Source organism: Excalfactoria chinensis, chromosome 26 (assembly GCF_039878825.1).
Source record: "Excalfactoria chinensis isolate bCotChi1 chromosome 26, bCotChi1.hap2, whole genome shotgun sequence".
NCBI lineage: Eukaryota > Metazoa > Chordata > Aves > Galliformes > Phasianidae > Excalfactoria > Excalfactoria chinensis.
Genome location: NC_092850.1, coordinates 2,011,593 through 2,036,940, shown reverse-complemented (window position 1 = coordinate 2,036,940; position 25,348 = coordinate 2,011,593). Strand labels below are relative to the sequence as shown.

At 51.2% G+C, this 25,348-nt stretch overlaps 3 protein-coding genes across 5 annotated transcripts; 1 reads left to right on the top strand and 2 right to left on the bottom strand.

Annotated features, from left to right (window-relative positions):
• Positions 1-14: 14 nt before the first annotated feature.
• Positions 15-1,288, top strand: RPL36 (ribosomal protein L36). 2 transcript variants are annotated; one of them, XM_072357331.1, is made up of 4 exons: positions 15-167; positions 315-409; positions 654-788; positions 1,158-1,288. In XM_072357331.1, exons 1-4 carry the CDS (start codon positions 56-58, stop codon positions 1,245-1,247), a joined length of 432 nt encoding a protein of 143 aa, XP_072213432.1. In that variant the 5' UTR covers positions 15-55; the 3' UTR covers positions 1,248-1,288. The 2 variants fall into 2 exon arrangements, with proteins under 2 accessions (XP_072213432.1, XP_072213433.1); XM_072357332.1 differs by having other exon boundaries at positions 106-214.
• A 155-nt stretch (positions 1,289-1,443) lies between these two features.
• On the bottom strand, positions 1,444-10,164 carry LONP1 (lon peptidase 1, mitochondrial). Its single transcript, XM_072357327.1, has 18 exons — positions 9,737-10,164; positions 8,964-9,052; positions 8,502-8,621; positions 8,184-8,412; positions 7,606-7,667; positions 7,271-7,400; positions 6,991-7,074; positions 6,092-6,312; positions 5,805-5,943; positions 4,736-4,914; positions 4,399-4,486; positions 4,197-4,319; positions 3,719-3,835; positions 3,289-3,429; positions 3,040-3,205; positions 2,544-2,752; positions 2,168-2,332; positions 1,444-1,825 (listed from the first exon to the last, which is right to left on the bottom strand). Exons 1-18 carry the CDS (start codon positions 10,124-10,126, stop codon positions 1,661-1,663), a joined length of 2,817 nt encoding a protein of 938 aa, XP_072213428.1. The 5' UTR covers positions 10,127-10,164; the 3' UTR covers positions 1,444-1,660.
• Positions 10,165-11,121: 957 nt separating this feature from the next.
• SLC1A6 (solute carrier family 1 member 6) lies at positions 11,122-21,703 on the bottom strand. Of its 2 annotated transcripts, none has more exons than XM_072357329.1 (11): positions 21,492-21,703; positions 18,833-19,070; positions 18,270-18,407; positions 17,780-17,984; positions 17,319-17,361; positions 16,541-16,881; positions 15,426-15,659; positions 14,368-14,562; positions 13,791-13,925; positions 13,253-13,356; positions 11,122-12,602 (listed from the first exon to the last, which is right to left on the bottom strand). In XM_072357329.1, exons 2-11 carry the CDS (start codon positions 19,044-19,046, stop codon positions 12,571-12,573), a joined length of 1,641 nt encoding a protein of 546 aa, XP_072213430.1. In that variant the 5' UTR covers positions 19,047-19,070; positions 21,492-21,703; the 3' UTR covers positions 11,122-12,570. The 2 variants fall into 2 exon arrangements, with proteins under 2 accessions (XP_072213430.1, XP_072213431.1); XM_072357330.1 differs by having other exon boundaries at positions 18,833-19,079; positions 21,492-21,625.
• Positions 21,704-25,348: the final 3,645 nt, after the last annotated feature.

Below are 25,348 nucleotides of genomic sequence, written 5' to 3'. Positions count from 1 at the left end.
CAGCGCCGGTACAATTCCGCCACCACGCGGCCGCCCCGCGCCCCGCTCCGTCTCTATGGTCGCGCCGACGGATAGAGCGCCCTCTGGGGCCGGGCCGGAAGTTCCGCCGTCCCATCACGCCGCGCGTTCTCTTTCCTTCCGGCGCGGCGGCAGCGGCGGAGTCGCAGGTTGGTTTCGGGGCGGCGCGTGGCGGATCCGCGTCCATCCGCGGCCGGTGAGCGGCGGGGCCGCCATCCGCAACCGGGGGGTCGGAGCGGGACCCGCGGCGGGGGCGGGCCGGGCCGGGCCGCGGCGCTGAGCGCTCTCTCCCGCAGACATGGCGATCCGGTACCCCATGGCCGTCGGCCTCAACAAGGGCTACAAGGTGACGAAGAACGTGACCAAGCCCAGGCACTGCCGGCGCCGCGGGGTGAGTGCGGAGCGGGCGCTGACGGGGGGCGGGGCGGCGCGGGGCTGCAGCGGGGGGCAGGGAGGGCTGCGGGTTACGGCGGGATGGCACCAATGAACGGGGCTGTGGAGGCAGCTGGACGTGAGGCCGCGGTGCCGGTGTTCAGGGCCAGGCGGGACGCGGCGCTGGGCGCCCCGTGCTGCTGGTTGTCGGCCCTGCACAGCTCGGTGCACGTTTATGAGTGTTTCTGTTTCCCTGCCGACAGCGCCTGACCAAACACACCAAGTTTGTGCGCGATATGATCAGGGAGGTCTGCGGCTTCGCGCCCTACGAGAGACGCGCCATGGAGCTGCTGAAGGTCTCCAAGGATAAACGTGCTCTCAAGTTCATAAAGAAACGGGTGCGTCGATCTGAAGCTCTAACGAGGCTCAGGAGCTCTTTGGCTGAGCGTCCAGTTTTGTGCTTTCCCGGGGAAGCTTTGCTCTCGTTTTCTTTGCTAGGGCAGTTAGTGCCTGACCTGGGGGAGGGTGGGAGAGGGAGATGGACTTAAATGTTGGTCCTGAGCTGCAGGAGCCCAGACCTCTGTGCCCTGCCCCCAGAAATCTGGAGTAGAAGCAGCGCTGAAGCATCATGAGGCGGTTCCTGACTGACCAGCTGAGGTTGCTCAGCTCAAATCTAAGTTTGTTTCCCAGCTGAATGCCTGAAGCCAACCAGCTGCTTCTCTCTGCTTTGCTGGGCTGCTGCTGACTGTGCTGCTCTGCTCCCACAGGTCGGCACTCACATTCGGGCCAAGCGAAAGCGGGAGGAACTCAGCAACGTCCTGGCAGCCATGAGGAAAGCGGCTGCAAAGAAGGATTGAGTTGTACAGCCCGGAGCTCAATAAAGCCCTTTCTCACAAAAGCAGTGTAAGGACTCGGTGCTGTACCTGCTTCAGGCCGTAGTTCAGTGGCTTTTGGGGCTGCTGAGGGTTGTGCTGACAGTCCCTACAATACGGTAATCTGGAATTTGCATCCCTGTTTCATTTCCTTCTTCCACCCATTCCACGCACATTCCTCGGGTAAAATCTCACAGCTTAATTTTATTGGAAATACTTAAGTTGGGTCATAATTCAATATTAAAGAGGGAGAAATGCATTATCTGACCAAAGCCCTCGCTCACTTCAGCAGCTGCGCAGCAGCAATAGCTCCATGTCCCACGTCAGGATCGGCCCACGTCAGGGCCGAGGTAGAGCACGGAGGGACAAACCACCTTCCAGTCCCCACGTGCTGGGCATCATCCTGCGGCCAAATCCTGCTTTGAAAACGCTATATCGAATACCTCCTTGTAGTGCTCCACAAAATGCACTTCCAGTCCTTCTGTGATGAATCCAGCAAGGTCGTAATAATCCTTTTTATTCTCTGATGGCAAAATGATGCAGGTAACACCTGCCCTCTTTGCCTGTGGGGAGAAAGAAAGTTAAGTTGTCTGTGTTTTTAGTCCTAGAAATCCATCAGTCCCAGCATATAATCATAGAATGGCCTGGGTTGAAAAGGCCCACAGTGACCACCCAGCTCCAACCCCCTGCTGTGTGCAGGTCACCAACCAGCAGCCCAGGCTGCCCAGAGCCACATCCAGCCTGGCCCTGAATGCCTGCAGGGATGGGGCATCCACAGCCTCCTTGGGCAACCTGTTCCAGTGCGTCACCACCAAGATACAGCATAGAATATGATATAGCAGGAGCAACCTGCTCCTACAAGGTCCCAGTCACCCAGACAGACGATGCCCAGAATGAGCTCTTACCGCAATAGTCTTCTCCTTGATTCCACCCACAGGAAGAATTTTCCCGGTTAAGGACACCTCTCCAGTCATGGCCACGTTCTGCCTCACGGGGCAATTCATGGCCAGTGACAGCAGTGCTGTTACTATGGTACAGCCCGCACTTGGTCCGTCCTTCGGTGTTGCTCCCTGCCAGAAGAAAAAAAGGAAAATCGTAATTTAACCCACCTGCAGATCAGCAAAGCCAGGCAATACCTGCTTCCTGATCCCCCAAGGAATCAGTTCTCAGGTAACACCCAGGTTCCTGTTGCATTGGAAGAAGCAACAGAAAAAACGTGGTCTACATTAAAGCACGACTGCCAAGCAGCCATGTGTGTCTCTGAATTCCTCATCAGCTCACCTCTGGCACGTGCAAGTGGATATGGGACGACATGAGGAAGTCGTTGTTGGGCTCCTTCTGCATCAGAAAGGCTCTTGCAAACGTGTAAGCTATTTTGGCACTCTCCTTCATTACGTCCCCCAGCTGCCCTGTCACTTCCAGGGACCCATCCTTGCCCTCCGTGTCCTTGGGTCGCTTCAGGGATGTTTCAATGAACAAAGTGGAACCTCCTGAGAGAGAAAAGAAGAAAAACATCCTGAGAAAAGTTAAAACCAAAGCAGAAACTGAGGAATCTGAAGTCAGGGCTTTCCAATGAGACACTGCTGGGGAAGGAGCAACTGAAGCCTGCTCCCCAAATCCCATCAGAAAGCTTCTGAAAGAGAACATCCACACATCTGGTTTTACAGCCAGAACCAGATTTATCTTTCAGGACCTGCAGAAGATCAACAATTTCTCCTGTACACACACAGTAACCCAGAAATCACTGTGTAACTGCAGTGTGTGCCTTCAGACTTACCCATAGCTGTCCAAGCCAGACCCATCACCACTCCCGGAGGAGTGGTTTCGTACATTCGATCCACGGTGAAGATGGGCTTTCCTACAAAGTCCTGCAGGTTTTCAGGTGTCACCTGGACCATCTCTGCTTCTCCACTCACAATTTTATAGGCTGATTTTCTCAGTACCTGGGTGAGACAGGAATTTGTTTCTGCAGAAAGAGCTGAGAATGCTGAAGCAAAGAGGTCACGGCGATGCAGTTCTCCCTCACCTTCTCTACTTGTTTCTGTAGGTTCCTCACCCCGCTCTCCCTGCAGTACTGCTTGATGAGAACAGTCAGTACATCTGATGTGATTTTGGCTTTGTTTTCATCCAGACCGCACAGAGCTCGTGCCTGAGGGACCAAGTACCTCTGAAAGAGAACATCCACACATCCCGCTGTTAGTGTTTGTGGAGACAAGCCTAATGACTCCAATCTGCCCACCTCCGTCCTGCCAGGAGCTCAGTGCCATTGTCTAGAGTTCACTGCCTCTGTATTACAGAATGCTGGAATTGTTTCACATTAGGGGAACTCTGTCCAACATACCACGTGCCACGTATCTGTTGATACGGTTGGATGTAAATATGTAAGCTCAACATTCCCCAAACCATTTCATCATCAGACACAATTCAGAGCCCATCACAGAATCAGTCCCTCTCACCTCTGCAATTGCAAGTTTCTCTTCTGCGACGTATCCTGACACGTTGATGACTTCCATTCTGTCCCGCAGCGGCTCTGGGATGGTTTCTGTTACATTGGCAGTACAAATAAAAAGCACCTGGAAGCACAACAAGATCCTGTGAGGTATTTTCATTAACCTGTTGCTTTACTCCAAGCTCTGCTCCCTCACTGCTGCGCTTCTCTGGCTGATGGGCTGGAGGAAGATCCGAAGGGTTGGGGAAGATCATTTTCTTAATGAAGTCTATTTTTTATTGCAGATAAAGCTTTGGATTCTAGAACTATGTTTGTAAACTATGTTTGTACAGGCAACCAAATACAAAAGCTTAACAGCAGCAGAAACCACAGCAACTCTGCCTGTCACTACGAAAAGCAAATCCTGACTTTTCTCGCTGCCATGTGCACGTTTATGCACCGATTCACACACTCTTCTCTTCCAGCTCCACAGAAAGAGGAAATACCTTCGATAAGTCCACAGGGACATCAAGGTAATGATCCAAGAAGTTGGAGTTCTGTTCTGGGTCCAGCAGCTCTAGCAGGGCTGAGGATGGATCCCCCTGATACCCTCTTCCTATCTTATCCACCTACAGGAGAGGAGATTTAAACGCTGTTGGAAGCTAAGCAGGTTTTTAACAGCAGAAACTAAAGGAGCAGACACGTCACCTCATCGATCAGAATCAGAGGATTCTCTGTTTTGGTTTTCTTCAGGCACTGGATGATTTTTCCCGGCATTGCTCCAACATACGTCCTCCTGTTTTACCAGAGACTGTAGTTAGGGGGGAAGTATGGCAAACATCACATAGTGAAACATGCAGGTGATGGAACGGGTATATCCTGCTGGGAAAGAAGTGTATCTTTAACTCCTGTCTACCAAAAGCATCCTCTGTTGCCACATGAAGCACTGAGACCGTGCCGAGATCGTGAGTTAAATTACACACATTGTTCAAATTCAATTACGCTCCCACCTGGACGGCATTAACACGACTCAAAGCACGCTGACCTGTGTCCCTTGATTTCTGCCACATCAGTCATCCCTCCGACGCTGAAGCGGAAGTACTCTCTGTTTAGGGCTCTGGCAATGGAACGGGCAATGCTGGTTTTGCCAACCCCAGGTGGGCCATAAAAGCACAAGATCTTCCCCTGGGTAGACCCACGCAGCTGGCTGACTGCTATGAATTCCTGCACAGCAAAGGAAGCATCAAAAATGAACAGGGAAACTGCATCAGCACCAAAACGTATCTGTTATCAGGTCAAGCAGTGCTTCCAAAACGAGCATCCTACACAAAACAGGTCCTCAGAAGAGCTGGGGAGAGCAAGGAAGATGCTGAGGTTAGTGGTAGGGCTCTTCCACTGTTTGGAATTAATCCTATTAGTAACCAAAGCCACAGACCTGCATGATGCAACTCAGTGCAATTCTGTCAGGCTACTCAGTATGAGCAGTGCTGGAGCTGATGAGCAACGTGCCAGGCTGACACTCCAAAGAGAGTTTATCATTTAAAACAATGAATCAGATAGCGAGATTAAGTCACAGCTCTGGGTATTGCTGGGGACAGAAACCCCCAGAATTCCCCTGAGAGAAAAAGCATTTCCCTGCCTTTATCTTTCTCTCCAGATTGGAGCAAAACAACTTAATAAAAGCAATGTCCTACGATGCCTAAGAATGCACTCTTTATTATACACACCAACAATTCGCTGTTAGCTAACACTCCTCCTCCCCTGCTTAACTGAGGGTCAGCACGCTCTGGGAAGGCAGGAGCGTTGCCTGTCATGATGAACCACTTAAGGAACTTCTCAATGCACTGATGAAAATCCTGACAGTGCTCCCCTTGGATATTTATTCATTTCCTCAGCATTAAGTAACAAAAGACTACGCTGTCATTTGAAACCAGAACGTGACCCTCATTGTGAATAGCAATTAAACACATTAACTTATCACCAGAACATTCCTGCAGCTTGCTGTGATTTGTGATCTAATGGAAATTAATGGAAAGCTGCGAGCTGAAACGTAACCAAACCACCTGATAATGAGCTGAATTTGGAGCTGTGCCCTCTGCCAATTCCCACCTTACCAGAATTCGCTTTTTGACGTCATCCATCCCATAATGATCCTCCTCCAGAACTGCCTGGGCTCTGGTCAGCTCCAGGTTCTCCTCGCTGCATTTACCCCATGGGATGGATGTCAGCCAGTCCAAGTAGTTCCGTGTAACACTGACAGAAACAAATAAGAGCAATTTAGCAACAAAGCCGCGCCTTCCTCCACTGCTTTCCAAAACAACTTCACACCCCAAAAAGTGGAGGATGAATCAGATTCGTAAGGGGGAGATGCATTGCTTGCATTATTCAGCTGTGCACTCACTTGAATTCTGAGGAGTGATTATCCAGCAAGCTCAGTTTGTTCAGCTCCTCATCAATCACATCCATCACGTGCTTTGGCACTACCAGCTCCTTCAGCCGCTCGCGGAATTTTTCTTCTATTGCATCCTTGTCCTCTTTCTCCAGACCCAGCTCCTTCTTAATGATCTTCAGTTGCTCCTGGAGAAGGTATTTGCGATGCGTCTGCTTGATCTTCTCCTCAACCTAAACACAGCAACAAGCACTGTGACTGTTCTGTTCTTGGCACCACGCAACAAACATCAACTGCTTTCCAGCACTTCTGATTTATGAGCTTTTCAGCAGCTGAAAATACAACAGAGATCTTGCAGTATGCTCTGATGTAACAAGCCACTTGCTGTACCACTCCAAGTCCCACTGTGCTCCAGTTACTCTCACAGCATCTACACCAAACCCAGAGTTTCATCTTTCCAGTCCACATCACCCCACTTTGTCCAAAAGGAAACTAAAGACCACGATAAAAGCCTTGCTAAACTCAACGTAACAGTACTTACTGCTCTCCCTTTGTCCTCTAGCTCTTCTCATAAGAGAAGGAAATCAAGTTGGATAAGCACAGCATGCTCCCCCAAAAGCCCTTTTGCTTCTCTAAACCATCTCCTTCATTTGCCTGCAGGGCTTCCAGGAGGAAGCAGATTCAGCCGCAGCTCCTGTGCTACTTTTCCAAACAAGCAAGAAAAAATTTAAGTTTCCAATTGGAAAAAAATATCAAGTTATTAACTCTGCATTAATGTCATTCCTTCAGAGTGTGAATCGTGGTCTTCTGTTACAATTTTCCACTGACAGTGCTAAGTACTGTAGTATTAAGTCCACAGAGGTGGTCATGCTATAAACGCGTGTAAGATATACGTTACTTGAAAGATTTACCTCCCTTCCAAGACGTTGCTGCAGTTTGCTCAGCTCATATTCCTTCTTTAGAAGGGAAAGGGCTTTGTAAAGCCGTTTGGGAATCTGGAAATGACAGATGCAAAATGAATTGACAAACACTGCACTCATGGCAACTCCCCACCCCACAGCAGCCACAGGTATACAAAGACCAATTCAGCAACATGTACCATGTCACTTTGTACCGAGGCTGTTAGAGAAATTATGACAAATGAAAAGCACGTTTCTGCTAGTACAGCACTGCTTGAAAGGTTCATCTTACACTGGTTTCTTCCAAGATGTCTTGAAGCTCATGTGACTCTGCCCCTGTCAGTGCTGCCCCCATGTCACTCAGGTAGATGGGGTTATCTACCACACGCTGTCCAGCCTGCATCATCTGAAGTACAGACTCTCTGGAAAAAATGGTGATAAAACACAAACCATTCAGAAAGTTCTTACATTCATAAAGGAGTAACCTATTCAAGACACCAGATGCTAATTCCCAAACCAAATTCTGGGCAGCAATTCAATGAACATCTCCTGTTTGTTACAGCAAAAGGCCCAGGGGAACAGAAATCTCAGGGTATTCCATCCCCAGAGTACACAGGGGAAACAGACCTGTACAAAGGGTTCAAGGCAATGATGTCCCGGATTGTTTTGACAATTTCTGCGGTAAGAGCCTGTAGGCACAAGAAAGATTTAATGAGAAAAAGACTGAAAAAGGACGAGGCTTCAGTATAAAAACGACATTCCCCAGCTTTCCCACTCTGGGAGCACAGTAATACAGCCCTGGGCCACTCATCTCCAGTGCTGTGCTGACATGCTGCCTGTGCTGCAGCAGTTACTCCTCCTAGGAAGCAAAGCAATGCAGGAGGGGCAGAATTTCTGCATGCACAACATGTATCTTGTGCTGGGACAGAAGAGGCAGTCGGGCTGACCACTCAGATCCCCCTGGGGCAAAGACTTCACACAGAACTCAGCACAGCTCAGCCTCTTCAGCTGGCAATTTCTGGAAGTGAATGGTTCTCAGGAACTGAGCCATTCTAAGGAGAACTCACTGTTTTCATAGAATTCCCTGCAAGTAGAAGGAACCGGTTTCCAAAGCCTGAAATCTGAGCTTTTCTAGAACTCTTCAGCAAACAACGTAGATACAACTCCACGGGACAGGTCAATGCCAGCACGTTCAATGCACTTACTTTAACCTCTTCTGTGATCTGAAAATCTTCATGAACCACATTCTCTACTTCTACCATGAGAACCTCCTGCGAGGAAGCAGCCACAGGATCCAGCACCACCTCGACAGCCTGTTCCTTCACTCCAGGCTCCTCCTCAGCCTCTTTCTTAGCGCGCTTCTGTTTCCTTCTTGCCTTCTGTTTGCCCTCTGGCTCCTCAGGCTCCACCTCTAGCTGCCGGTTTATGCGGATTCTGAAGCCAAAAGAAATCAAACACAGTCAGTTCTCCTCTGAGTTGCGTTTCTCCAGTGCTTCCAGTGCACTCAGCCCCATGTTAAGTACCTGCGGTGCCCCATGACTATCATGCGCAGTTTGTCTCCCAGGTCCTGCATCTCGTGGATCTGTACAAACGTTCCCATCTGGTAGATTTCATTCAGATCCTCCACCACATCTGATTCGTTGCTATTGAGGAAGAAAGTAAAATAAAGCAGATATACAGAAACTTGAGAAAGGGGATGTTAACAAAGGGAAAAAAGCAATCGGTTGCAGAACTCTAAACTGCATTCAGGAGGAAGGATATCACCTTGTCCTCAGGGTTAGGCAGCCCCTCTGCACATCACTGCATGCTCAGCCCCTCCCAAACAGCAGCAACACACTGCTGGTCATAACGGAAACTGCTGTGCTAAGAGGAGACCTAACCATCATTGCTGGAATGCTATCACAGGCATCAATCTCAGAGCGTGGCCTCTAGTGTAAAGGCACAGTAATACCTTATTGTTGTAAAGATGAAGACAAACAACTTACTTATCATCCTTCTTAAGGAAAACACCAGCATAAGGCTGGGCGAGACGAACCTTCCTCCTCAGCAGCTCAACCAGCTTCTTATTTTTCACCTAGAACAAGAAGCACCAAGTCAGGAGATTTTCCTTCAGCCTTCCACCCTCAGCACATCAAACCACGCACGGTGGAACCCTCTGACTGCATCACAAAGTCTAATCTTTGTTCTAGCCTTGCCTACGTTAGAGGACAGCAGCACAAAAATGGAAGAACATTACAAAACTCCAACACTGAATATTTAAGAAGCTGCTGCATTTTGAGTTTTGGATTGAAGTAGCAGCAATAAGACAATGACATCACTGCTGAGCAGCACTGCACGGAGCTGGGGATGCTTTCAGTGTGGGGAATGAGGGGACAGCACTGGGACAAGGGGATATCCCACCCCATCTGATGTCACACAACTACAGAACCAGGAGACATTCAGGTGTTTGTCTTCCCAAGAAGCCATGACATGAGCAGAGCCCTGCTGTCCTGAAGCCATGGGTCAGTTCCCTCGCGCGCTTTGTGCTGCACGCTGCTCTGGCTTTACGCATTCTGCTCTTTAGCTCCAGCCATGAGCTCTCACACTTTGACTTCCAGCCCCATCCCAGAGCAGGGAGTGGGAGCAGCTGAGATTGCAGAGCGCTGACATCAGTCACTTCCATACAGAAGCGCTGCAGGACCGCACACCGAACAACGGGAAACAACCGGGGACCAGCCGGGACCAGCCGGGACCAGCCGTTCCGCCCCGCCGCGCCCACCTCGAGGATCTTGATGAAGCGCGGGAACACGGGGTTGCGCGTCACGGCGATGAGCGGCACGTCGGGGAAGTGCTCGGGCACCGTCAGCGGCGTCAGCGCCGCCATCACCGGGGCGCCGCCAACGGGATCCGCTCCGCCGCCGCCGCCGCCGCCCTCCTCTCCCCCCCCGCCGCCTTCCAGCCCGTCGCCCCCCGCCAAACCGCCGGAGCTCCACCGCTGCCGCCGCGGGGCGGTGCTGAGGGCGGCGCGGGGCGGCGGCGCGGGACCCGGCGGGGCCGCGAGGCCGACGGAGGAGGAGGAAGAGGAGACCGCCGGGAAACGGCGCCGCGCGGGGCCCAGCAGGGCCGGCCGCCAGCGCACACACAGCCGCAAGCAGCGCGCGGCCGCCATGCTGCCGGCGGAAGCGCCGCGGCACTTCCGGTACGCGCCGCGCAGGCGCCGTGCGAGACCGCGGCGCGGGAAGCGTGGGGCGGCGCACGTCTGCGGCAGCGCGAGGGTGGAGCCGCTGGTTCGAGTCCCGGCGCTGCCCGGTGCGGGCGGAGCGGGGCGGAGCGCATCCAAGCACCGCGCCCGAGTCGTTGGCCTCCTTGTCCAGCAGGGCACACTGCGGGCTCACGGCCGCCTGTTGGTCACCAGGATTTTTGCAGAGCTCCCTGCCAGCTGGGCAGCCCGCAGCGTGCGCTGAGCATTGAGTGGTTGCAAAGGACCACAGCGATCATCCAGCTCCAACCCCTGCCCTGTGCAGGGTCACCGACCAGCAGCCCAGGCTGCCCAGAGCCACATCCAGCCTGGCCTTGAATGCTGCAGGGATGGGGCATCCACAGCCTCCGTGGGCAATTCCCCCTCGTCCTTTCCCTGTCCGCCCTCACAGCCGTTCCCCCTCCTGTTTTTATGCTCTCTTCAAGCACTGGAAGGACACAGTGAGGTCTCCCCGGAGCCTCCTGATGCACGCAGTTATTCCTTCCCATACACAAGACTCTGCCCTCGCTCCTGTTGAACCTCATCAGGTTCCTCTCTGCCCCCTCCTTACCACGCCACCTCTGCAGTGTTTCAGAGAGCAATATTAATTCGTTATTGCTAAGCTCCAGAAACCTCTGGGTCGATTTCCCAGGCAGACGTTTTGTGCCCATGTGCTACGCACAGCATATGCAGCAAGCCAGCCAGCCCCGTGCTGCTGTGCTATAACAGATGACATGCAGAAGAGCATCAAAGGAAAAGCTTTGAGGAAAGACCTTGTAACAATCTGAATTTAGCACTTGACCCGTGGCACACAGACAAGGAGATAAGGCTGTGTAACACACGATGCTGAACGTGGCATCCCTGACTTCGTAGGGTCATGGCTCTGAGGGAAAAGAGTAGGGGAAAAAAAGATCATATAAGAGCATCGTGGAAAAAGATTCCCTTTATTTTTCAAATATGCAAACTATCTTTATTGACACTGAAACTCACAGCATGGAAAGAAAGGCCTTGGGAATTAACACCGTCAAACTGCCCGAACGCAACAACACTGCAGCAGTGATTTCCAGTTACCACCTTCGTCCCTGTGGAGAGCAAAAGGTTTCGTGATTCCAGATGTCATGGGCAGATCTGGCTTCTGAAACAACGTGCACAAACCACGGAATGAATGTGATCCTCGGCCTGATGTGCGAAAATCCACATTCTGGGTATTTTCTCTCTTAAAATTCCCTTTGAAGGGACGTGTCCTGACCCAAGAGCTCCTCGTGCATTGAGGCAGCTCCCCGTTTCAGCCCAAACATTGCCCACCCGATCATCAGGAATACATTATTTGCCAAGAGAGGAAACTTGCTGTGTTTCTGCAACTAGAAGCAGCAGTACTACAGTAAAGAAAAGACTGCATACGCTCCCAAATAGCTGATAACTTAAAGAGACGGCTGATAAAATGATTTAATCTTTTCTGTTGCGCAGTTCTGAAGGCTGAGTTGGTACGAGGTCAGAGTTTGGGCTTGGATGGAGTACAAACACTTCTGTATTCCTGGCTCAGCTCTTGAAAGCTTGCCTCCTTGCAAAGCTGGACAGTGTGAGGACTCGAGACCTTGGGGTGTACACACTGGGAGCAGCTACAGCTCACGGTTAGCAGACACCTTCCAAATAAACCTTGCTGTAGAAGACTCATTACCGTAATGTAAAACAGCCTTTGTTGTTTTGGAGATGGGAATAGTTTTGCAAATCACACTGGGTGTCAAAATTAAGTACGCAGCTTCATAGAGTGAGGGTTCAGCACTGCCTGTCCTCGGATCAGCAACAGAATAACTGTCCACACAACATGAGCAGACATCAGAGCAAAAAAACATCAGCTGGATTCTGAAACCCCCCACAGCAAAGTGGCTTGCAGGATTGGAAGAGGAGCCATCTACTCGTTTGTGCTCTGTTAATCTTTTGTTGAAGGCAGGAAATCACATGGTAAGGCTTGGAGCATGCTGCTTGGTGGGAGCGACTGAGATGATGCCAATGCAACGCAGTATGGAGAGCCCCTTTTGTGATATGCTTACGTATCTGCTGACAGCAACTGAAAACAGGTTAGAGTCCTGCTGAGTTTTGTTAGGTTACCATTCCGATCCTTTCTGATAACTTCTGGAAACACCCAGAAGGACCCTCTGCAGTAACTCTAAACCAGAAAGTACGTGCATACATTATAAAGCCAGAAGGGACACTCGTGATCAATTAGTTTGACTCTCTGCACAACCCCGTGCCGTAGGGCTTCCCCGAATCAATTCCCACTTGAGCTAGAGTCCAATCCAACCATCTTTGCTTCTAATTCATCCCTTGGTTTGCCCTTTATATATATTTACAGGAAGTCTCTTCAGGAGTAGAATTCAATGCTTCCGTGAGAAGTTGGACAAATAATCTGCAAAAAAAAAGGAGAAAGAAAAGCAAAGCAAGATGTGATTCAATACGGATAAATAGAAGTTGCGGTATTTAGTAACAATAATCGACTGCACAAACAGGCTGGGAAATTACTGGCTGGGCAGCAGTTCTACTTAAAATGGTGTAGGAATTGTCGTGGATCATCAGTGGGGTGGAGGCAATGCTGTCGTGCTGCTGTGAAATCAGCATGAACTGCTGGATTTTATAAGGTCTGCTCCTTCTGCTGGTTTGGACTCACTGATGAGCTGAGCTGCGTCAGTGCTAACTCAGTGTTGTCTGAACTCACTGTAGATGCAAGCTAACACAGGGTACCTTAGAACTCTTAGGTTAAGATCCAGCCTTCAGATACAGCCAGCTCATCAAAGTTCAGGTCTGACCTCACTGGGATTTAGGATGAACTGAGCAGACCCAAATTTGTTGCAGGTATGAGCAGTTCCCCTGAGCATCCTGCTGTGATCCGCGCTGAGCTGAGCCTAAGGTCTAAAGTCCTGCTTCAAGTCTCGGCTTTACACAGCATGAGTGTGCAATGCTGCCTGACTTCACAGTGCCGTCTCCCTGCTGGGGCGCCTGAAGCTGCTGCAGTGCAGGCAGACCTGCTGGCAGGGCTGCTCTTCTCTATCCCAGAATTACCGAGTTCGCATTCCTGCGCATCCAGCTCCTGCCGGGAGAGATGCTCCACGATGCCGGCACCCAGAGAGTCCCCCAGGACGTTGGTGGTCGTTCTAAGGCGGTCTCTGAAAAATCAGAGAGAAAAGTGATACGTAAAGGGATGGAGAACGCTTCAAGGAAACATGAATATTGAAAACCTGCCACCAGCCCAGCAAACCAAAATACCCTGCAGCAGTTACAACAGCAGGTGGGACTTCTAGTGCCTCACTGAAAGCAATTGTTCTGGGTAAGTGTCAGAGATAATTCAGTACTGTAGGAGGTGTGAACTTTTCCAGCCAGTTCTGATCTTGTGCACCTCTCCCAAAATGAATGGAGGTGTTGGGCCACACTGTATTCAGCTGTTCAGCTGTGGCTGGGAGCAGACTTGGGCTGCTTTGACTACAAATGATCAGAGATGGATTCTGTGCAAAGGCCGCCTGATACAGATCACTGAGCCTCCTTGTAGCAGAGACACTGGGAGTGCAGAGACAGGGAGCACAGGGCAGGGCAGAGAACTCACAGGAACCAGTCCACAGCGATGATCAGCGTAATGTCTTCAGTTGGCAGCCCCACTGATGTCAGCACTATGACCATGGTCACCAGCCCTGCCTGGGGAATGCCTGCAGCACCGATGCTGGCTGCCGTGGCCGTGATGCTGGAGGGGAAGCAAAGCACAACTCTCAGCAGAAGGCAGAATACAGGTGGTCACATCTGCAGAAGTGTCAGGAATAATCTCAGTGCCTTATCTGTGAAACAGCTTGGCAGCCTTTCTGCTCTGGTCACAGAGAAGGAAGGTGATGTGGGGCATCAGATGGAACCCAGCCCGCCTTGCCAGGCACCATCCATAGCAGAGCACACACAGCAGCTCTGCCCAAAGGGCGGCTCCAACTTGAGAATGCAGTAAGGTCTCAAGGAGGGCTCAAAGACATGGCACCCAGGCCCTATTTGCTTCCATGCCTGGAAGCTTCACCTTCCCTTTCCATATCTCCAAACAAAAAAAGAACACAAAAGCCCCTCAGGCAAGCCAACAAAACAGGCTTAACCGAGGGCTGGCTATGAGGTCCTTCCCAAAACCCCACAACCCTTTCAAAAGTCACCTTATTGTGATGATCTGCCCAAAGTCCAGTTCGTAGTTGTTGACTTGCGCAATGAAGATGGCAGCGAGGGCCTCATACAGAGCGGTGCCATCCATGTTAATGGTGGCTCCCACAGGCAGAACGAACCTCGTGATGCGTCTGTCCACACCATTGTTTTCTTCCAGGCACCTGAAGGTGATGGGCAGAGTTGCTGAGCTGAAAGGAATTCAGAAAACACCACAAATCAGGTACGTGCTGGCTGCAACGAGGAGACCAAACTGCTGCCTGGGTTGTCACCTTACCCACCTGCTTTTTCACCCTGCCATGTGAGCCAGAGGCCAGATGCTGCTAGGAGAAAGAACAGTCTAAGCAAGGGTTCCTCGGTTTGGTGCACGCTGCATTGCACGTTCAGACACAGCTTTCCTCAGGGGGATGGGCAGGGGCTGTGTGGTGCTGGTGGTGCTGGCAGTGCTGGTGTAACACCAAGAGAAGGGGATCTGGGGGGTTCTGGGCGCACAGAATTGAGCCTCAAGACTGAAGCTCCTTTTCCAGCTCTTAAAAAAACTCACGCCCTTTCCCCTCCTCAGCACATAAGAAAAGAACATGTGAGTGGATCTTCTGTGTTTCAGTGTGAAAATGCGTGTAGGAGAAACTGATACAACAACACCCCACAATCCATTGCTTTGGTTGTGTGAGTCCCTGAGGGCACTCCTGGCAGCTGGACACCAGCTGCACACAGCACGTGTGCCTAGAAAAAAGAAGTGTGCAAATGTGTGTGAGCACATATGTGTGGAGGTGTGTGCATGGGAAATAATGCTGGGATTCAGGAGGGTTTGGTTTGTGTCCTGAGCTGAGTGTTTCAGGGCTGCAAGCGCCGTTTGTGAGGACTATGGGTTGTGAGCTGATGGGTAGAGAGGAGCAGACGGCAGGGTCTCCAGGGCAGGGAACTGGGAAAAATGCTGTCAGTACCTAAAATAGTGAGACCTGAGTGCTGCACTGCGGGCAACCAAAGGAGCAGCCCCAGCATATCCACACCATCTCCAACCTCACTTCTCCCCGAGGCGATGTAGCCACTGTACCTTGAGGAGGTGCCCAGGGCTGTGATGAGGGCCTGCAGAAGCCCTGCAATGAATACCCAGGGGTTCCTGTGGGTGACGATGAAGTAGAGCAGTGGCAGGATGCAGAGGGCATGAATGAGCAGCCCGACGATGACGGTGAGGGTGTACATCCCCAGCTGGCCCCCCATCACTGCCAGGTCATCCATCTCCAGGATTTTGCCAGCAATTAGAAACATGATCCCAACTGGGGCGTACCTGTGGGTGAAACACAGACAGTGCTCAGAACTGATATCCTCACCTCCACACCTGCTTCAGCGCATGCTTTCTGGGCACATCCTCCATAAGCCAGCGCAACACCAGGAGTGTGTTGGTTGGCAGACCATACTGCTGGTTTATTTTCTGGCAATGTGGAGAGATCTGAGTCAAAAACCAGCTGTGTGCACAGCTTGGGCACTGATAGAGCTTTCTTCCTCCTTCCAGGTTCCTATACATCTCCTCAGTGCTCCTCGTGGTATTGCTGGGGGGCTATAAGGAGCCCTCATGCTCCCTTCCCTTCCTAGCAGAGCTTGGGCTGAGGGGATCTTTTTCTCCAAGAGGCACAGTTACAGAAGGAAACTGGAGTGAAAGCAAGTGTCCTGTGTGCCTAGCAATATACCTTGGTATCTTTAGAGGTTCTCATGCAGGGAAGAGGAACACAGAGAGCACCCACAGCTGCTGTGCTGAGCACTGGCACAACAATCTGTGAAGGCAGCTGTGGTTTATGTGCAACCTCTATTTGAGGCACACTGCTACCCTTCCCCCTTCTTCTAGCTTTATCACCCCACAGTAGTGCATCTCATGAGCAACAGAGGCTCCACAGGATGGAAGCCATAACACAGACAAGGGGATTATCATGGGCACTGGACTAAACATATGTACCTGACATTGCTAAGGTAAAAACAAAACAAAGAACAACGGGAAATGAAATGTGAACAAATATCCCATCCAGACTTTTCCCTCCAGCCTGATGGAGCCAAAGGAGAGCTGTGCCCATCTACTTTTCCTATGCACGTCATCCTTAAATCTACTCCATTTCTCATCAGGTCAGCGGAAACTGCACCTGCAGACCTCCTGCTCCAACCGGCCGTGCTCCTCACCAGATGATAATGGCCACCAGCCTCATGATGGCTTCGTTGAGGCAGTTAAAGAACTCCCGCAGGGCCCGTCCCTTCTGCTTCATGCTGCCGATCACCAAGCCGAAGCACATGGAGAACACTACCAGCCCCAGCGCGTTCACCCCATTGGCTGAGCCCGGGATGGGAATGACTTCTTCAAAGGTCAGCACCTCGGAGATGGTCCCCAGGGCATGTGTGACATTCTCCAGGATGCCGGTGGAGTTCTCAGGTGCCGGGAACTGAGTGCTTGCCACGCTGGCTGTGACATTGCTGCTGTGGAGGACGGTTCTGGTGAAGACTCTGGTGCTGTACTGTGTCTTGTACTGAAATGACAGAGGTTGTCAGATCCCCCAAAGGTGCTCACTTGTATCTAATCCTTTATCAGTTCTTCTCTGCACTGCAGTTATCTCCTATATCTTCTAATTTTTACAGCTCTAAAAAGGAGATAATTTAATCCACATGCAACATTTCTCTTTGCAGTGAGAGATACCAGCATGAAATGAACATCTTCCTTCTTTCTTTGCTAATCCAGGACTGACACAAGACCGTTTAACTGCAGGATAAAGGCTCATGGTCACTTGCTTTGGGGATGCTACAATACAGACTAACAACTACAATGCCTCCTTGAGTGCCTGGAATTAGGGAAGCATGAAGGCAATATAAAAGCAATCCCTGTAATCACCCTGTGCAGAATTAGTCTGTAATATATTCTCCTGCACAGCATGCAAAGGAAGGCCATAGGTCAGGTGGGTTCTCATACCTGTTTGAAGCAGGCTTCTACCAGGTTGGGTGGGAACATGTTCCTGCAGATAAAACAAGGAAAGGGTTACTGCCCCGTCTGACTTGCCAGCTTCGTGGCCAAGGCCTTTGTCCAACAGCAAAACTGTTTGTCACAACAGCCACAGTGCCAGCCTATGGAGAAGATTGTCCCTTTCTGTCTGGATGAAGATCTGAAGCTGATCTGGACCTCGATGACCTTTCTACACATGCATTCAAAATCCTAAAGGGTCAAAGCAGGGTGAGCAATGAAGGAACTTGCATGTATGCCTCAGAAATGATCCTCTCCATCTTTCTGGCTTATTCAGCACGAATCACAGACCGCAGGAGCAGTTGGAAGGCTGCACTGTACACACCCAAAGCTGTGGCATTTCAAAGGGATGTTCAGCGGAGGAGTGTGCTCTCTCCAATATGGACTGACATGTGGCCAACTGGTCCACCTACCTCACCAAGTCCATGAAGGCATCTGTGGTCTGCACCTGCTCAATTCTGCCTTCTCGGTGAAGCTTGTCCTTAGATCCTTTCCCTGGGTGGATGATGATCACCATGAGGATGCCAATGAAGACTGCTATGATTGTGGTCACCATGTAGTACACCACAGCCCGCATACCCATCTTCCCTGAGGCTCTGCCATCCAGAGAGGCCATTCCTGGGGAGTCAAGCAGACAGACAAGGTAAGCAAGCCTGTTATCTTAGAGGAAGCTTCAAAGTGTTCAGGGGACAGGGATGGAGAGCTGGGTCTCTTGGAAGTGCAAGGGGCAGACTTTGGAGCTCCAGGGTGATGTGGATATGGGAGGGAGTTGATTAAGCTTATGAAGATGCAGAACATTTATAGGACTTAGGCTTAGTTTGGGAATATAGCAACTTCCTCCTGAAGCTCTCAGAAGGGAAATAATGCTGCCCCAGGACAACTGCAAAAAAAACCTCTTCTCACCTGTAATCAAGCTAGAGACAATGAGAGGAAGAACCAGCATCTGGAGCATGCGCATCAACAGCTCTCCTGGGAAGGAGAAGTACTTGATCTGGCGGTAGGTGAGCTGGTAGGGCCGGAGGGAAAAGGCCAGGATGATTCCTGTGGGTCAACAAGGGATGCAAATTGACATGGGTCATAGTGAGCTGGTGGCCTGCCCTCGCTCCATCCTACAGCATGGCTTTCCTCTTCTGCTTGTCCTTTCTGCTCCTCCCCTCCCCAAAGGAGCGCAATGCTCTTTCTTTTCTGCAATGCTGTGCTCTAGTTTTCTTTGCCTGCTCTCTCCCTCCCTACATACGTATATGCATGGCAGCCTTGTGCTGAACCACCACCTCCTGCTGCTCCGCTGGGCTCTGTTCCCTGCAAGACCATGACCACCAAAGCGCTCACTCTTACGAGAGCAGCGACAGGCACGGGGCCCCTTCAGCTCCATCTCCCCAGCCAAACCACTACAGTAAAATAAAACCATTATGGGATAAGCAGACTTTCCCCCACGCTTACACCCGGCGCCCAATGCTGCCCCATACCGAGCAAGACGGCAGCGATGGTGAAGAGGACAAAGGCGTTCCTGCGGAAGAAGCTCTTTGCGCTGTCGGCGGTGATGCTGCTCATCCTCTTCTTGGCCCGCGCCGCCCGCTTCTGCACCGCCTGCCGCAGGCGCTGCACCCGGCCCTCGGCGTGGAGCCGCTTGGCTGCATCCTCGTTGAGGAACAGGCTGTTGACGTGGCTCTGCTCACTCATGGTCGGCCCCTGCAGCTGCTCCGCCTGCACTGGCTGGGGGGAGCACAGGAAGGAAAGGAGCTGAAAGTGACTCTTGTTCCCAAGGGTTTGAGAAGAAAACATAAAGAAGGCCAGATGGATGCACCAAGCCAAGGAGCACACGGACACCTCAGCACTTCAGCAGCTGCTGAGAGACCTTTCTTCAGTGGTGCAACGCAAATGACAGCCTCTCTGTTTGCAGTCCCAAATTTAAGTCAAAGAAATCCCCAGACATCGAGATCCTATTCCCCACGGAGTGCAAACCACCTCTGGCTTGGACCAGAGCAGAGGGACTCACCTGCTTTGTTCCCCAGATGTCTCCCCATTCACTCGTACCGGGAAAAAAGTATTTTTGTGCAAAGAAAACAAAATTTCTGTTTTGATACAGGAAAGTTCAGGAGGAATCACCAGGATGCCAACCTGCACCACACGCTCAGCAGCCCTCACAGAGCGATGCTCATTTCATGGAAGGAGCTCACCGGGACCTGCTCTGCCACCTCCCCACCCTCCTGCTGTCCAGCTGCCTTTCTCCATCTGCACATTTTGCAATCCAGCAGCCCTTTCCGCAGCACATTCCCACTGCATCACCAGTCTGAAAGTGTGTAAATATTCTCTAATGCATCAGCTGAAAGTCCTCTGGCTGCTGCAGTAGGTCATCAAAACACACCAATTGCAGATAAGCAGCCTGCAATGGCATGGATTTTCCTTCCTGGAAGGAAACAGTAGTTTTGGTCTCTTGGTGAAGGCTTTCCTAATCATGGCTGCTTCTCCAGCCTCTGCTCTGCCAGAAGAACTGAGACATTCAAGAGAGCAGCTCTGGAGGCAACTTCAAGGCTGGATGAGGGAGCACAGGATATTTTGTAAGAAAGCCCGGTGTTGCAAAACTAATGCCTGGTTCCTGGCAATGAAGTTTCACATAACCAGAGGAATGCTGACTATTTGAAGGCCAGCAATCAGAAGATGCTGAAAGTAAAAAATGGGGAAGGAAGACTTTTACAGTGTCTTGTGTGGCCATCTTCCCATTTATCATTTTGCGCAAAGAACATGTTGATGTGGAATAACACAGAAGGGTTAATCTAATTAGCCAGATTTCCTCCCGGGACTGGCAGAAGTCAGCCAAATTAGAACTGCCCACGGTAAAGTCTCTCTCCAGTTTTCTGGCCTCCTGGGGCCTGGGAAGAGGGGCAGAGCAGTCCCAGAGCAGCACAGTTTGGCCCAGTGTGTGCTGCTGCTCAGGGGATGCTCAGGAAACCCTGCTGTAAAGAGGCGGTGCTGGAAAAGCAGCGACAGTGCCCTGCTCAATGCTGGCTGCCCTGGGCTCCCTCTTCCCTCTGCTATCACAACTCTCTTCTTTCTATTTCATTGCTGAAAGCCAGCCAGAAACTGTGAAATAATCAGCACTTTGGAGCCCACTGTTTCTCTCGTCTCCAAGGAAACTCTGCTGTCGTGTTTAATGTCAACAGCAGTAGGATTTTCAGGGAGGGAAGTCTCCCTGGGGAGCATCAGGGAAGCACCGGCAGGGAGAGGAGGGAAGGGGAATCTCTGCAGAAGGAGAGGGGCTGGGAAAGGGCTTGGCACAAGAATGAGCACTTCACAGGGGCTGCCCTGGGTGTCCCCTCCTGTCCCACCCCCCCAGCAGTAGCTCAGTGCCTGCTACTGAATCCAGCAGCCTGTTTTTTGCCCCTCAGTGCTGAGTGGGACAGGACAGAGATGGCTCATGGGGCCATGGGCTGGGGACGCCCTCATCGCTACACGGGTTGGAGCCTTAGCAGCTCAACCCATTGCTTCTCCTTAGAAGGGCAGCACACACTGAAGGCAATGACACCAAAGTGCCTACGCTGAAGGTTTCCATTTGCCAGCCCAATTGGGGTGGGCTCAGCCATTGCTGAGTTGCTATAGCAGCCCCTGGCAGGGCTTTGCACTCGAGAAGCACTGGGACTTGCCCATGTTCGTCTCCCAGCTCCTTGCCAGCCAACCCATTCCTCCACAACAGGCACTGCAGGAGAACAGATCTGCCTGGGCCCAGCCATGGGTGCTGGGGACCAAAGGGGGATGTGCATGGGGCAGGAATTCCATCACTGCCAGCACAGTGACAGTGGTGACCAATTGAGCAGCAGTTTGGGGGCCTAAGTCCAACCTTGGGAGGAAAAGTGCTTTTCTCCCCATAGTCCTCAACCATCCCAATGTCCCGTGACAACACTGGCTCTCTCTGCCTGCCCACCATTATGGCACCCAGCCCCAAATACAGCTCCACTTCTAAAGCATTTCCCGGTGGGCAGTGCCCCCTCCTAAAGCGAGAGAGCTGTCCCTGTTGCCCCCCACACCTGTGCCCAAGGCAAACTCCATCCACCCTCCTGCCCCTGTCCCATCGCTGGATTGTGCATCACTGCAATTCATGCATTCAGATTTCCCAACAGAACTGCTCACCTGGAACAAGTGTCAGCGGTCAGGCAGGAGGACAGAAGGGTCTTTTTCTCCTCAGGGGATTATTCTGAGTTGTTTTGTTCCTTGATTCTCGAAGCTCAAAGGCAGGGTGTAGGATTTTCTCCTTTGAAAGGCACAGCGTTAGCAGAGAGCTCTGAGCAATGCCTCCTGAGAGAGGAAAGGAAGACTGTAATATGCTCAGGATACATGGCAATAGGGGTGGGGGAGTGGCGTGGAGGAGGAGACTGAAGAAATCTTCGATGATTGCAGGAGACCAGAGGACAGAAGCACCTGTCCCCGTGATGTTGCACACAGTCCGTACTGGGTTGAACGCTACCACTGCACTTTCTTCTCCCTCCTCACACAAGAGAGTTAGCAGTAACGGAGAGCAGGGCAAGCTGTTAACCAAGAACCAGCTCTCATCCCCATTCCCATCCCCTGCTGCCTGCGAGGGGTGTCTGTGTGCAGGAACAGCAGCACCTGCATCCCTCTAACAAGCAGATCCTTCGCAGCCCCATCCATGTGAGCAGGACCTCAGAGATCAGACACACCAAAGTGGTTTGTCCACGGTGGCCCAAGGGGTTGGACGTGTGCCTGTGCCTCAGCCACATTGCTGCAGTTTCCTGGTGGTGGGTCAGGTAAGTCCCAAGGCAGAGCGCATTCACTGAGTGTGCAAAGGAAATGTGTTAACAGCACGGGCTGTCAGGGAGCCAAACTCTGCTTTCAAGGAAGGAGGCTCTGCCTTTGCTCACTGATCTGTGAAATGTCCATTCCTGCTGTGCTTCCTTTCAGTAGCAGCCCTGCATCTCAATCTTTACATTAATGCCCAGGTCAGGTTGTGAACATCATGCAGCCGGGGGGGCAAAGTGAAACAATTACTTCCCAAATACACGCCCCGGTGTTGAGGTTACAGCAGCACCTCTGTTCCCATTCCTACCAGACATACAGCTCACCCCCAGTTCCAGGTGACCCCAGAGCAGGGCTTTGCTGCATGCCCAGCCCCAGTGCAAAGCAGCAGCAATGCAGTGTTTGCAGCCAGAACTTGCTCCCAGAAGTTGCTCCATAGCGTGACTCCTCCAGCAGGGGGCAGATCAAAACCTCAGTGTCGGCTCATGGAGCTGAAATGCCCCTGAGCCCTCCATCCCCATTAGACTCAAACCGAAGGGGAGAGCCCTCCTCAGCTTCAGCTCCCAGCTCCCAGCACACAGGGGCTTTCCTGCAGCAGCAGGCAGACATTCACCCACAAGGTGACCACGCAGGGCTTTGGAGCCTGCAGGCCTGACTAGTTCTATCCTTTTCCTTCCTCCATCTGCCAAATCAGCACGGACACAGGCCATTGCTGCATCAGGAGACAAGGACACACCGCCTGCACCAGGCAAATTGCTGCACATGACTCAGTGGCTCATTTGTAAATGGAGGAAACAGGCACAGGTTTTCCAACAAAGGCTGCACAAGTTCAATGAGGTCTCGGCTCATGTGAGCATCAGCTGGGACTGGAAAGCCAAACCCGTGTGCTGCAAAGTGTCAGTCACCCCTTCAACAACGCATGTATTGGAATGTGAGTTGATTTCCTTCCAAAAGGCCACTTCCCAGCAGCAGAGGGAAGAGGAGGTGGCTCATGGCTTCTGTGCCAGCTTTCAGCCAGCAGCTGCCCCTATGGGATTGCACCTGATCTCACTGTTAGCTGCCCACTGCAGGCACAAAAGCGCTCCTCACATGCACAGTGCATTTCTGGCACTACCCAGAGAGGGGCAGAGCTGCCCTGCACTTGGCCAGCTCAGCAGTAGCACAAAATGGTTGATTAATGGTGGTTAATTGCCTGTTTCCACCTTTTCTGCCTGCAGCTCAGCTTGGCTCATAGAATCTGTGCTCATTCCTACCCAGTTCCTTGAACCCCATTTAATATCCCTGTGTTTTCTTTAGCCACAAACACACAATGGCGAGAGCCTTAGAACTTCTCTTCCACCAACTTCATTCACAGTTGATTTTGACTTTGACCTGAGGCAACTCCCAGGCACCTTCAAGTTACAAAACAGGACACGTGCAGCAACCTATCGCTGCACAGAACTGCTTTCCCAAATCAGCTCCCTTCCAGTTCCTTCACAAAGGGCCTTTCAAAAAGATTTATATGAATCTCATAAGTAAAAACGTCCCAGCTTGTTTTGCACGCTCTTGAAGCACGTCCTCAGCCTGCACCTCTGTGCAGCCCTAAAGGAATGAGGGTCTGGGCAAAGGACTCTTGAAACAAAGTCTGCGCTGGGCTGCTGGTCATCTGACAGAGAGAGATTCAGGCCCAGCAGAACAGCTGCAGTATTGGGTTGGAAAGCATCCGGCAGGAAGCTGTGCCCACTGCCCCACAGGTTCACTGATTAACAGCATTTATCACTTCTGCCTTCTGACAGCACTCGGTTTCTCCCAGAAGAACGCACCGGGAAGCAAGCTGCCATCAATCTCAAGTGCAAAAACCCAGGTGCCAGCATTCCCCGCTGCAAATGGCCACAGGGGAAGATGTGATTTTCTGCTATGTTGAGCAATCCCTCAAATCCTCCTCTGCTGGATTTTGCAATCCTGTGGTCTGGTTCTCCTTGTTACAGTAACCTTAATTTGGGGGTTGGGATTAGTTTTATATCTTGTGCTGCTCGCTTGGCCCAGGGAGCAGAGTCCAATTATGCAGCCACGACCTTCATTCCAAGTTAGCAGAGTTTCTGCAAATGAATCTCCTTAGTGTGAAGCGGAGCTGCTCAAATAATGGCATTTCCTTCCTAAGGGAAAAGCCAATATTTCGACATTTATTTTTGCCCTATTTTGAAACAAAAAGCCAAAATTTAAACTCTTGCAACACGTGAAGTGCAGAGAAGTCCTAGCAGAAATGTAAAGAAATGTTTGGTTTGGGATCAGACTGACGCAGATCTGCTCCCGCTTGAGCTGTACGGATGCTTCACGACCAGATTCCCACCTTGTTGGTACAGATGGCCGCTCTCATGAGAATCTCACCCGAGTCCCCCCGCCAATAGTGGGAATAGCTGTGAGGAGCCATTGAGATTCCTTCCTCTGCCCAAACCTACCTCTGACTCTTCCTTTCAGCCCTTTGCTTTCCTCCCAGCAATACAAACTGTCTAGAAGTTCTGCCTTACGTACTGGAAAGAGGCTTTATTCAGGTTTCATGCCATGAACGAGTTCTTCCTAAGGATCTTTCTTTCACTGCCCTTACTGTGTTTTTACACTGAACTCTACCCAGTGTCTTGCCCATTAATTGGGAATGTGCTTTGTGCAATGCAGACACGGTTCTCTGAGCTGGGAGAACAGGCTGGCAATACTTCTGCTGCTCTGATGATATATTTGTCCAAATTTAACTTGGCCCATTTTCTCTGGCATTCTCTACATGGTATTACCATCGGCATTATGCTCTTCTCCATCAATTCCCAACTCCGTGTATGTGTACATTACAAGGACAAAAGGGACCATTTCTGATCATTTAGTCTGACCTCCTTTTTTAGGACAGGAATAGCCCTGTGTTAATTAATTTTCTTTTAAGTGGAATATACTATTTAGAAACATTTCAGAACCTGCATTACGCCTTCCTGGTGGTGATGAATTCACCACAATTCCAGGCAAATTATATAGGCCTGGGTCTACCTGACCCTCATATTTATGTATGATAAGTTGGAGGAAGCAGCCGGCTGCTGCTGTAGATGAGCTGAGCGGAGCTTAGTGTTGATATTAATATTGACAGTAACACACCAAGGGGCTGCAGCATGCCTTACTTAATGTGGACATGGAAACACACCATGTGCACTTGCAGGCACAGACTAAAATGTGCATGAGGTCTGAGCTATAAAAGCTTAATTAGTGTGGGTGAT